The sequence below is a fragment of the Equus quagga genome, unplaced genomic scaffold, assembly GCF_021613505.1.
Source record: "Equus quagga isolate Etosha38 unplaced genomic scaffold, UCLA_HA_Equagga_1.0 205797_RagTag, whole genome shotgun sequence".
NCBI lineage: Eukaryota > Metazoa > Chordata > Mammalia > Perissodactyla > Equidae > Equus > Equus quagga.
Window position 1 is genome coordinate 1 of NW_025798806.1, and position 13,362 is coordinate 13,362.

The window sequence follows — 13,362 nt, forward strand, 5'->3', positions numbered from 1 at the left end:
ATGGCTGCTGTATTTACTTTTGTTACACTGTCTATCGCTGGAAAACAAAAATATCCCCCTAGCTGCCGAACCCTGCAGAGCTGACCACGCTCAGAGCTGAACAAGTGAAAACTTCTCTGGAGTTCAGGCATCACCCCAATATTAAAATTAATTTGTCACCATGCTATTGTTGAATGATTAAATATGAGCTGGTTTTAAAAATCTTAAACCTCTGAGCGTAACAAATGTACCTGATTTTCTTCCGGGTTAAAAATAAAGCATATTCCTTGTGTCCAAGACTTAAATCAGGTGTGTCGGGGGCGAGGGGAGACAGCACAAGAAAAGACAAATCCTTACCAGAGTCATGATACCTAGTCTGTCCACCTCCCGAGCTGGGCTGTGCGGAATCCTTCGCGGGGTGGACCGGCCACTGTTCGGAGGAGAGGAGCCAGCGAGCGAGGAGGCAGGGTAGGGGGGAATGGAGCTCATTGATCTAAAACGACCAAGATTGTCTAAACTCCCACTGCCAACTCGACTCTCAATCTCCTCCGCCCGCTGCTCTGTGTTTTCCTTTTCTTCCTGTATCAACCTAAAGTAAAAACAAAACAGTCATCCTTCCTTTATTAGCAAACAGATTAACAGGTTCAGATGAAAAAATCGGTGCTTGCATTACTGTAAGGAAACTCCAATGACGGTTGCTCTAACAATGAACACTTCAGCAAAAACATTCTACTTTTTCTCTCTTTAACACACGGCTTCGGAACAGCACAAAGTACACCTTCCACTGAGTCTTACCAACTATCTCTGATCACTCGCGTTTGATTTTATTTACGTACCCCACAAGTCTGGAGGGGCTAGTTGGCAACTCTCTTACTGCACAACACGATGTTTGAATTTTACAGCTCCGACATTCCCACTTCTCAGGGCACAGCTGCACATTTACCTATCGGTTTTTTTGACTGGAAACTGGGAACTCTGATATAATCAAAAAATCAATTTACAAAGCAATCAGGAGTTTCCAAACACTTAAGCCTCTAGACTAGACGGAAACAGTGATTTTTTTTTTTAAAGGTTGAGTTCGAACAAAAGCATTATTTGACAGAATTCTCCACCAGCCTCATCTGAATTCACGTCAACCATGCTGCATTAATTTGGAAATTCATAATTAAAGCTCTTCTCTCCTAATGTATAGTGGATGCTTAAACAGCAGTTTTAATATTTGACTATGCAAATCATTACTCTAATATTAAATTAGTAGTAACCTTGCAGTAACCTGTCCAATTAAAGTTCTACTTATATATTCTGAAAGTACTTTCTGTTATTGATACCAAGGCAGTGGACAGAATTTACCATTTATATCAGGTCAACTTGCTACATAAAGAAGAACCCATTTTACTTAGCAATACACTGTGAAAAATAAAAGCTGAAGTTTATAATCCTTTCGTGTTTCCCACAGCAATGGGGAAAGGCAGTCTTCCGGGCTCTGCCGGGTTGAACACAGCACACGAACCGTGGTTTACGGAGGCAGACTGCAGGCCGCACACCCCTTCCTTGCAGAGCCTACAGCTCTCCCTGGAGTTAGTTCTGCCCCTCCTTCCCTCCCGCAGGCTCTGCGCAGGAACCGGCACTTGGCGTCTGTGTCAGCTTGACAAGAACAAAATGTTGGCAGCAACTCTGCCCGGACCTCCTGCAGGGTCACCGGCGCACGGCTGGTCTCTGTGTGCATGCAGGACCGGACCACGGCTGCCTCAGGCCTGACAGGGCGGATCTTGGGCTCCCTGTCACCCTGCACCCCAGACCTAAGGCCTCTTAATGCCCCCTCGGACGGGCAAGTCTTTGGCTTGATGAGCAGTGCCATGTCTGCGCCCAGGATCCGAACCAACGAAACACTGGGCCGCCTGCAGCGGAGCTCAGGAACTTAACCACTCGGCCACGGGGCCAGCCCCGCCTCAGACGGGCAAGTCTTTGGATTGCACCCCACAGTCGGCCCTTTGTCTTGTAAACTTACTGTTATAACTGCTAAGAGGCTTTCGAAAGAAAACACCTCTGAAACACTGACGAGGTTAAGATTCAAACCATCCTTTGACCACTGTCTTTTTTTTTTTTTAAAGATGGGCGCCTGAGCTAACAACTGTTGCCAATCGTCGCCTTCTTTCTTCTTCTTCTTCTCCCCAAAGCCCCCAGTACATAGTGCTGGATTCTAGTTGTGAGTGCCTCTGGTTGTGCTATGTGGGATGCCGCCTCAACATGGCCTGAAGAGCGGTGCTGTGTCAGCACCCAGGATCCAAATTGGTGAAATCCAGGGCCGCCAAAGCGGAGCGCGTGAACTTAACCACTCGGCCATGGGGCCTGCCCCTGACCACTGTCTTGTAATGAACCAATTTTCACATTCTATTAGTTTAACAGAGAAAAATGCAAGTAGGAGTGGGAATTTGCCAATCTGAAAACCTCGGCTTTCTGTTCCAGGTGGTTGGGTGACACACCTGAAAACGTGAGGCTCTGAAAGACACACAAGAGGGCCCTCCTCAGCGCTGGAGGAGGCACAAGCGGCAGGTGGACGCTGCCCCAGCTCCCTGCCCCCCGCAGGGTTCAGAGTTGGGGGACACTCAGGCTGGAGGGGGGCAGGAAACTCTCCCTCCCGCTTCCTACCGCATGTTTCACCTTCGCTTGCCAGTGGACTGAACTCCGGCGTTTCTCCTCGTAAGTCACCCGCCACCTGGCACTGCCCGTGAAAAGAGTCCTGCTTCTTACCCACAAGGGCGCCAGGCCAGTCCACCTCCTCCTGGCTCTCCATGGTGCCCTGCCCCACACCACAGCTGCCCTCTGCACTTCGGAGCAGGGAGGCCTCCTCCGATGTGCGCTCAGCTCTCTGCACCCCGGCCGTCTCTGGAACCCGGCCTGGGATCCAGAGCGGCACAGGTGGACACTGAGCTCCCCGGCAACGCTCTCCAGCTGTGTCATCGGCTCGTGGGGGAACGGACCGAACCCCTTTCACCCTTCTGCAAGATCTTGTGTACACAAGTGTACCCACACCACAACTGTGGTGAGAACGCCCGGTCAACTGAACTTTCCAATCAAGGGCAACCTCAGAACTTAAAACTATTCAAACAGGATTGAACTAAGTTTACTACCATGGACGCGTAGAATCCGTCCACAGTATTTGTTCCAGACTGTTCTAGGTAGCATACAATTCTTTAGAGACATGCCTGGTGTCTGTGGTGCTATGCACAAGCCCACGTACCTGATCTCCTTGTTGATGGCCTCCAGCTGCTCCTGAAGCATCATGGCCAGCGTCTGGGCATCGGCCTGCCCACTGGGGGACAAGAGGCCAGCCGGGCTGAAGATGGTGTCCCTGTCGTCTTCGCCGTCGGACGCGTCCACATCACTCTCGAAGGCCTGTACCACGTTGGCCAGGACACTCGCTTGTTGGGCACGTTCCCAATCCTGTTCATTAAGAGTCTGTACCTAGAAACAAGAAAATCAAATCTCAGCAAAGATGGAAAATAACAACCAAGTTACAGCAACTTACAGTAAACCTAGCAGAAACTTAAATATCTTAAATAGAAGCCCAAAAGATTTTGGAAAAATAGGCCATGCTTGTAAGTTGCTGACACGTATTAAGCAGGCAGTATTTCAGGGGCAGGACAGTCGATTACTTAGACTGCCTGGTAACAGTCACATCTCACTGTGGACACAAGGCATTTCCATGACGTTATTCACAATGGTGACAAGACCGAGTGCAAACAAAAACTGAAAATTAGAAAAATACACCATGGGGGGGCCGGCCCTGTGGCATAGTGGTTAAGTTCGGTGCACTCTGCCTCGGTGGCCTGAATCCACGGGTTTGGACCTACACTGCTAGTTGGCCACGCTGTAGCAGCGAACCACATATAAAACAGAGGAAGACCGGCATAGACGTTAGCTCAGGGCTAATCTTCCTCAGCAAAAACAAAAACAAAAAAACCACACACACAAAAACACGGCACGATCAGCCACGCTAATCGGAAGTAAAAAGTTCACTAGATCCACGGCAGCTGTGTTCACTGCAGTTGCCACACCACTGTACTAGTGTTATCGAGTAACACACCTCACTGGAGTTCCCCAATCCTCCCTCTTCTGAGCCCGGTGTGAACGAGCACAGACAGCAGCAGGCAGGGGCAGAAGGAGACAGCAGGGCAGCCGTCGGACGCACTCGTCTCAACACCCAGGGAAGAGCGAGCTGGCGGACCACTTTCTCTAGAGAACTGAGGCTCTCGGAGAAAAGCCTCCTCTGTGCCGAGCCACTCCTCTCTCGCGTGATGGAGGGGTACCGTGTGCAATCAGAATGCGCACAGAGAAGGCATGCGCGCCGGGGCCACGTGACCCATCCCGTGCGGCTGTCTCAGCCCCTCTCTCGAAGCCTCCATCTCTTCCTCTCCCGTCCTCACTGAGCCCAGGGCCCTGCCTCCCACTTCACTGACACGACATCAGAGCAACCACAAGACTTGAGATGCCGTGCTGGTTTATCTCCCCGTTCCCCGGGCCTTTACCCATGCACTCCACCTCCTCTCCCAAGATCTGAGGTCGCGGCCAGGTACCTGGGCCCCCACCCAGGCCAGCCCCACCTCTGGGCACGAGGCGCACCCCCTCCGGCTGACTCCAGGCTCGCCTGCTGTGTTCCCTTCCTCTCTCGGGGTAATCGATTCTCTACTGGCCCACTCCCATCAGCCTGAGAAGGTTTGCTCCCTTCTCCCTCCTTCAGATAACACACCAGAACCCACGGAACCTGGATGCCACGTCTCCTTCCAGCCACCACTGCACTTCGTCCCGATGAGTAAAAGGTCTCCAGAGCCGCCTCGACTCCGCCTCCACCTCCTCTCCTCCTGCTCACCTCCCCTCCCGCAGAGCTGCTCCAGGATCAAAGCGCCCACCTTAAGAAGTCCGCCACTGACCTCCACCGCCCTCTCGTCTGGCCCATCGGCAGGCCCAGGTCTGCTGCTCTCCCCTCTTCCCTGAGCATCTCGCTCACTCGGCTGCAGGCCCCGTTGTCCCGGGTTTCTGCCTACCTCCTTGTCACTCTTTAGTCTCCTGCCGGTCCCTTGTCAGTCTCCCCAACCTCTCAATTTTGGAGTGGCCCACGGCTGTATCCTGGAAGCTCCTCTCTATCAACAGGCACCCACTTTGGACTTGATCTCATCTTACACCTTTAAACACCATCTGTATGGTCATGACCCCCACATCTTTATCTCTAGTCGAGACTTCTCTCTTGGGTTCCAGGCCAGAATATCCAACTGCCTACCTGACACGTCCACCTGGACAGCAGATAGGGCTGTCGACCTGATCAGGGCCAGACTCCACTCGTCTCCCCTGCCCCGCAGTCTTCCTCATCGCAGGAGACAGCCTCCAGCCTCCAGCTGCTCAAGCCCGGGCCCTCGGGGGCCTCACTCGCCTCTTTGTCTCATACTCTATATTCAACCCATCAGCACATCGTGTTGGCATGACCTTCTAATATCTCCAAATGGTTCCTTCTCTTCCTTGGCTCAAATGTCACCGTCCCTGTGAGACCTCGCTGGCTACCCTATTGAAAACTATCATTCCCCTCCTACAGCTCAGGGTACCCCGGGTTTCCTTTCCCTGCTTATGACCATCGGAAACCCTGTGGTGGTTTAAATATACGTCCACACTTCTCTAACACTCCTCCCTTGGCCCACAGTGAGGGCAGGACTCGCTAACTCACTCTAACGCACCGAGTGCAGCCCAAGTGAAGGTGTGCTGCCTCCAGACCAGGGCCTCAGAGGCTCTGGGGCTTTCTCCTGGCTCTCTCTCAGAATGAGCCCGGAGCAAAGCTGGCGGTCATCTTTCCAGGACACTCAAGCAGCCCCCAGAGAGGGGCCAGGCAGAGCCAGGCGAGTGAGCCTGGAAGTGCACTCTTCAGCCCCAGGTGAGAATCCGGACGGCTGCAACCTCAGGAGAACTGAGCCCCAACCGTCCTGCTCACAGCCCCGAGCCCACGGAACCTGTGAACTCTAACTGCTCCTTGCTTTAGGCCACTGAGCTCGCAGCAGCCTGTGACCGCAGTGAGAGGAAACTGACACACAGCCCATACTGTACTTCTCACGCACGCTGGCTCCTCACTAGGACGTGGGCCGTGGCGGTGCGGGCATCTTCTCTGCCTGTATTCACTGCTGGAGCCCTAGTCTATAATGACGCCTGGCCCAAACCAGGTGTGCACTGAATACGGGCGCTGCAAATAAAAATACGCAGAAGTATATAAAGACGTGCTGTTAAACAGACAGAAGTAGGAAGGTATTTAAACTTTCCAATGTGAATTCTTCTCACTAAAAGATGACGGATACACGCATTCATTCACGCTTATCGCTGCTTCCAAACCGTACTAATTACATTACGTTGCACTTAAGAGTAGGTCATATTCTATCAGAACTTGTTCTTCAGAAAAAAGCATGCCTAAAACGAAACTCTTAGCCAGAAAAAGGAAAATGGGGGGAGGGGAAGAGAGAAGGCGACCTATGACCATTGGAATCCCCAAAGTGTCAAAGTCACGGGACGAGCAGGAGACGCGCCCGAGGGCCGGCAGCTCGCGGGCGGCGAGGACGGAGGCCCTTGCCTTGGATGGCTCATCCCGCAGGGCTGCCACGCGGCCTTTCTGGGGGCGCCGCAACACCGCGCTGCTGCTGGAGGCGTCTGCGGGACCGTCTGCCACAGGGAACCTGAAATCCGAGACACTGCCCAAGTGGGGTCGGCTGAAAGATGGAAAACAAAAGGTCATTATTAGATAAGAAAAGTGAACTAAAGTTTGTTAGTCAAGCCAGAAGCTGTCAATTTGGAAAACACGTAATTCCACAGAAAAAGGACTCCAAGGAGGGCACCTCTGTCGTCGCTCCCGCCAGCGTTGAGCCTTTCAGCCCCGCCAGCGGGGACACTCCATACCTAGGAAAGCCAGTGCTGCCACTGCAGACCTGGAGATGAGAGGATGGGGTCCAGCTGTCTGGGCCGTGGAAGAGGCATCCGTCACCCATGTCAGGGCCCGCAGAGGGGTGCTCAGCCCTGCCTCTGCTCGACCTTCTCCTCGACCCACCAGGTAGCACCCCCACCCCCACCTGCGGCCTTCCACGGTCACTCTCCCATTTGTGCCAGGCTCCGCAGTGTGAGGCTGGTGGACACCGACACTCCTCTCTCTGCGTGGCACTGTCTGAAGCGCTCCCACAGGCCCCTTGGAGGGAGAGGCTGCAGAAGCCCTTCTGACCACAGCTCGGGCTGGTATGAACCGGGCTGGGCAGGACGCTTTGAGGATTCCGAACCAAAAGCAGAGACTGCGTGCAATCAGACTGACAGACAATCAACACGCCCGGCTAAAACACTCCCCTGAACCAGTGACTGGGGCCCTGAGCACCCGCGACGGAGACGCTCAAGAGAGTCACTAGGAGAGGCCCTGGAGAGGAACTGGTGAGCGGAGGCGAGGAGGGCGCAGCCCAGCCCAGCGCTCAGCCCTGACCGTGGGCACCCCAGCCACACCTCAGTCCTGGCCCGCCACCGAGGGCCTCCGTGCTCTCCGGAAAGAAGGCTGGCTGCCTTCATTTTCAGGAGGCCTTACGATCTGAGAAGACAGAGTCCATTCATCTGATTAAAGCCAGTTAGACAGGGGACCCCTCGAGCCTCCCCACCCGATCGTGGACAGGGCCAGGCTGACATGCCAACTCATCTACTTTTGGTACACACCTCTCGACATCTTTTTAAAGAAATACCTTCTTGTAGCGTTACACGAGATTTACTGCCTGTTCGAAGATCTCCAAGTCTGGAATTCCCCTTGGAGCACACCCAGCCCTACTTCCTCTACCCCTTACTCCTCACGACACTGTCACTCTCCCTCAGGGTGACTTCCAGCCCAACTGCTCTGGGGCCGTGAGACGGTTCAACGGCAGATGAAAGCGATGCACCTGAAATCCTGCGTGTACCTCTGGATGGTTCGGGAAGCACAAATGCTTCCCGATTCTGACACCCCTTCCCAGGCTTACCTGCCTCCCGACCCGCCACCACCCTGCAGCTGATCACTTGCTGAAGCCTCTCTTCTATATGGCCAATCTGTTTATGGAAGGCCACCCATCACCGTGCTTTTCCACTCCTCAATCTAGACTACCTTTTCTCATGGAGAAGATCACAAAAACAAGATGACCGATCTCGCCGTGGAGTCACACCAAATGAGCTGAGCCTGCCCTGCCTGCCAGACCCCTTCTCCTCAGTCCACCCAAGGTCCTTCCACGCCTACTGTGATTGGCTTCCCCCCATTTCTACAGCTCCCAACAACCTCTCTTCTAGGCCACTTGACATGCAGCCTCTAGCCTTGCCTCCCTGAAACAAAGCCCTTCCCTCCGCATGCAGCCTCTCCTGCCCACTGTCTTCAGACCACTCCGCCCCAGGTGACCTTGGCCATCCCCTCCTGCCACCTCTGCACTACCAGGGCAAATAGCTCCTTTCTCTCCTTGTCTTTCACCTCTAACATCACACCTGGGACCGGCAAACATGTCAAGACGTCTCCATCGGAAAAACTGCCCCCAGCTCTGCCACCCCCTCAAGCTCCTACACCGGCTCCCTTCCCTTCAGGACTCGACTTCCACAAGAGTCACACACGCGTGTCCACTTCCTCTTCACCCACGTGCCTGTGAGAGCCTCCTCGCACACACGCCTGCAATCCCGAGCAGCGGGTCCGCCTGCAGCGCTCTAACGACACGAGCCTTCCACCAGCGAGGACCTGAAGCAGAAAGCAAGCGCCTGTTCCCTGCACTGGTCCTCCTCTGCACCTCGCTCTCTGAAGCGCACACTCTCCTCCTCGAAACGCCACCTTCCAGCGGGTTCGGCGTCAGGGGAAGCTTCTGGCTCTGCCTCTCTGTCCTCGCTGATTTCTCCTCTAGTTCCTAGGAGTGAGTCAGGCAGGGACAGCCGCAAGATATCCTAAACCTTCAGGATGTCCTAACTTGGCAAATGCCGGAACACCTGCAGAGGTTCGGAGCTTCCTCCTGAGTCGTGTTTGAGGCAGGGGCCCGTCTCCTGTGTTTCAGTCACTGCCACCAGGTAAGCACTTCGATAACTATTGCTAAAGCGTAACTCTCACTTGATGACCATTTTCTACAAGGAAGTAAATCACCTAAATGAGAATTACCGCCTCTACCACGATGAGGAAGAAAAACTCAGGATGCCAGGCAACTTGGTAGATTCACGCCGAGCCAGGGGGCTCACTCCCGCAGCAGCCGGCCCAGTCACGCCTCGAAAGATCTGCGAGCGCCACGCCGTTAACTCTCAGCCTCTTAAAAACATACAGACTCCAAGCGCCGCACCAGACACGCGAAGGTCAGGGCATCCTCCCGCTCCAGCAGCGCAGGCTCTCCGCGGCCTTCTCTTTCTCCTCGAGGATGCGACCGTCACTCCCAGGTGGACGGGGCTTCCTCTGGCACCCTGGGCTCTGTCCTCCGATCCCGACACCACCACGCCCACGCTCTGTCGGGTCCCTCAGACTCATATGCCCGACACAAATCAATCGTCCCCAGCCCCACCTCCTCCTGCGGTTCTGAGTTGAGTCAAGGACGTGACCAGAACCTCCAAGGTACCAGAACCTAACCTTCAGGATGATGCTGTCCTCTGCCCTCCGGCCTGCTCCGAAGCTCCAGGCTCCCTGAGCTCAGGCCAGGCAGTGTGTTCAGTTGGCTGCCCCTGTGGCCTGCATGTGCTCCTGTACACACACGGCAGGGGCTGGAGCGTGTCCGTGAGTGCGTGAGCACCCTGTACACACATGGCACGTGCCAGAGTGCGCCTGTGAGCATGTGAGCGCCCTGTACACACATGGCAGGTGCTGGAGCATGTCTGTGAGCATGTGAGCACCCTGTACACACACGGCAGGTGCCGGAGCGTGTCTGTGAGCGCGTGAGCACCCTGTACACATACGACAGGCGCTGGAACATGTCTGAGCGCCCCGTACACACACGGCAGGTGCCAGAGCACGTCTGTGAGCACGTGAGCACCCTGTACACACATGGCAGGTGCTGGAGCTGTGAGCACGTGAGCACCCTGTACACACATGGCACGTGCCAGAGTGCATCTGTGAGCATGTGAGTGCCCTGTACATACACAGCAGGTGCTGGAGTGCGTCTGTGAGTGTGTGAGCACCCTGTACACACATGGAAGGTGCCGGAGTGCGTCTGTGAGCATGTGAGTGCCCTGTACACACATGGCAGGTGCTGGAGTGCGTCTGTGAGCATGTGAGTGCCCTGTACAGACATGGCAGGTGCCGGAGTGTGTCTGTGAGCATGAGAGTGCCCTGTATATACATGACAGGTGCCGGAGCATGTCTGTTAGCATGTGAGCGCCCTGTACACACACGGCAGGTGCTGGAGAGTGTCTGTGAGCGCCCTGTACACACACGGCAGGTGCTGGAATGTGTCTGTGAGGGTGTGAGCACCCTGTACACACACGGCAGGTGCTGGAGTGCATCTGTGAGTGTGCGAGCACCCTGTACACACACGGCAGGTGCCGGAGCACGTCTCTGAGCACGTGAGTGGCCTGTACGCACATGGCAGATGCCAGAGCATGTCTGTGAGCGCCCTGTACACACACAGCAGGTGCTGGAGAGTGTCTCTGAATGCATGAGTGCCGTACCCGTGGTGAAGGGACGCGCCTCTCAGCCTCGCTTGGTCCAGCTCAGCCCTCAAGGCTTCGATGTCCAGTACGAGCTGATCCTACAAAACAGCAAATGACACACACTGCAGCTGTCTCCTTCAGGATTTAAAATTATTTGCATCAAACGTTGAACATAACCATAACAGGTTAAATTAGCAGTTATAAATATCAAGTATTTTAGTTCTGAGAACGTTTTCTCCGAGAGTCCTATAGTAAACATAAACACTCAGACCACCAAATTAGCTTTATAAACCCTGATGAATAAAAAGTCATGTCTTAGTCAAGGAGTTGTTTTTAGAGGCGAAACACCGAGTCATTAACAATTATTAATTCTGTAGAGAGATGTGGGGACGGGGAGAGGCGAACAATACTCACCTTCTACTGCACATACTTCCCTGTGTTGTCTTTTTCCTTTCTGTATTGTCTTTGTCTCACATCGAGCACACATTCATTCATTCATGAATCATTTGTTCATTTGTACGTCCAATCTCATTTTTGTACACGTCAAAACAGTAAGGAAAACTGACAAAAAACTTTTTAAGTCACCTATAACCTTCCAGATCTATGCTGTCCCATACAGCAGCCACTCGCCACACGTGGCCATTGAGCACCTGAATGGGGCTGGTCCAAACTGAGATGTCCTGTAACTATAAAGCACACAGCGGGTTTCAAAGACCCACTATGAAAAAGTGAATGTAAAGCAGCTCATTAGCTTTTATATTAATGACATGATAAAATAACATTTGACTCTATCAGGTTAAGTAAAACTAATTTCACCTGTTTCATATTACAGTTTTAAATGTGGCTACTAGAAAATTTTAGATTATACATGTGGCTCCCATTACATTTCTGTTGCACAGCACAGTTCTAGAGGACAGGTTTGTGCTAAGGTTTTAGCTTCCAAATGAACCCAGAAAGGACTCAGAACTCTGATCCCTACCCGCTGCCAGACTTAACATCCACCGCCAACACAAACGCATTCACGCACAACTCTAGGAGTGCCATAAATCTTACAGCAGGAAAGTTTGACTCCACTTCACCCAACGTCTGTAGTAGTTACAGCAACAGTGAACTCGCTCAATTCACGGATTTCTCAATGATTTAGAGATTTAAGTACCTTATCATGTTGTGTCTCTTCTAACTGCTTTTTTGCATTTTCAACTTCTCGTAATAGAGAATTCTGCAAAAGATGAAGAGTCCTTTAGTGTTGATTCTTGAAAACGTTCCACGTAATAGTATGGCTACATTTCTAAGATAATAAAGTACCAGAGAAAAGGGGCCACGTGAATGTGCTCATGAGCAGTATTAGAGTGAAATGCAACAGAGAGACCATCACAGCTTCTAATGATAATTTGTAAATACAGAACCTACTACCTCCCTGATGGATTTTTCTAAGTAAGCATGTCAAGCCCATGGTGTAGGCTTATCTTTATCAGTTAAACTGGTTTATAGCAGCTTTTAGATTTTACAATTCATCGGTCACTTGGGAAACCTGACATAAGTTTCAAATGTATAGTTTAAATCTAAGGTAAAAATATTCTTCCCTTAAGGTTGGCCCATTGATCAAGGAAGAAACGGGTAAGCATCCTGTGTGGTCTCTGATAACGCCTTTCCTGACGGGCTCTGTGTAACAGGAAAGTCACATCATTAGTAATGACCACTGGTCTCTCTCGAATGAGCATGACCACGGTGGCCACCTCAGGGCAGGCTCTGGCCGTTATCTTTAGGGACACCCGTGCAGTCAGGACAGGTCGTGCCAAGGCCGAATGCAAATGTCGCCCATGAGAGCTTCTCTGACAAATTCTAGGGCTCTCCTTCACCCTGGGGATGGCTGAAGTGTCCCCATGATGAGAGGAGCATGAGTCCTGCTCAGACGTTTTCCAAACCGAATGGAGGGAGAGAGGGAGGAGTTGGAACACTTTCAGTTGATCCAAGCCTTTATTTAAACCTTTCTCCTACATCGTTATGTTTATAAATGAGACAGAAATTAACTTCCGCCACAGAAGCAACGAAGGGGTGAGGGCTGGGCCCAGCAAAAGATTCCAGCGCAGGGGCTGGCAAGCGAGGGCCTGTCCCTGTCAATAAAGTTCTACTGGAACACAGTCACTCACTCACATGTCATCAACGGCTGCTTTCATGCTCATTATTAGTAGGCATGAAATTATTTTGCTCAATTACTCATAATTAGTAAAAGCCTAAAATTTTTCCTATCTGGCCCTTTATAGAAACAGTTTATCAACTCCTGCTCTAGAGAATAAGAATGGTAAACAAGCTTCCATACACACAAATTGGGCAAGAACATAACAAACGATAAGTTAATTCAGCGAGCGGTTAACAGTTGTCACTTTTTCCTCCTTACAGAGTCATTTCTACTTCCTGTAATGGCTGTTAACCACCATTATGCAGCATTCCCGGGGAGCAGAACATGGGCGATCTCTTTGTAAAGGATGGGAAACCTTCGGCGAGGTGTGTGACATCCCACCTTGTCTTCCAGGGCAGCCATCCTCTCTTTGAGATGAAGCTGGAGCCTCTCATCAGACTCTGACAGAAGCTTGTCGACGGTGTCGGACAGGCGTTTGTTATGCTCCTCGTTCATCTTCTCTCTCTGCCTTGCCTGGAACAGGAGAAACAAAAACCTGGCCACTGCGAGCAAAGGCAGGATCGTTTCCCCCACCGTGGAGTCACCCGTGCCGCCATCCCTGGGCTGTTCCGGCCCTC

At 52.3% G+C, this 13,362-nt stretch overlaps 1 protein-coding gene across 1 annotated transcript; it reads right to left on the bottom strand.

The window, feature by feature from the left end:
- Positions 1-35: 35 nt before the first annotated feature.
- Positions 36-13,278, bottom strand: LOC124233585 (liprin-alpha-1-like). Its single transcript, XM_046650726.1, has 6 exons — positions 13,127-13,278; positions 11,762-11,824; positions 10,624-10,703; positions 6,584-6,719; positions 3,221-3,444; positions 36-568 (listed from the first exon to the last, which is right to left on the bottom strand). Exons 1-6 carry the CDS (start codon positions 13,238-13,240, stop codon positions 280-282), a joined length of 906 nt encoding a protein of 301 aa, XP_046506682.1. The 5' UTR covers positions 13,241-13,278; the 3' UTR covers positions 36-279.
- Between the last annotated feature and the right edge of the window lie 84 nt (positions 13,279-13,362).

Bases quoted from the DNA above. Each gene is read 5' to 3' on its own strand.
- LOC124233585 (XM_046650726.1), bottom strand. From the start codon at position 13,240: ATGAACGAGGAGCATAACAAACGCCTGTCCGACACCGTCGACAAGCTT. The intron at 10,704-11,761 runs GTACTTAAATCT...GCTGTTTTGTAG, and splicing joins AAGAGACACAACATGATAAG to GATCAGCTCGTACTGGACAT. The intron at 6,720-10,623 runs GTACGGCACTCA...TCCATCTTTCAG, and splicing joins GGCGCGTCCCTTCACCACGG to CCGACCCCACTTGGGCAGTG.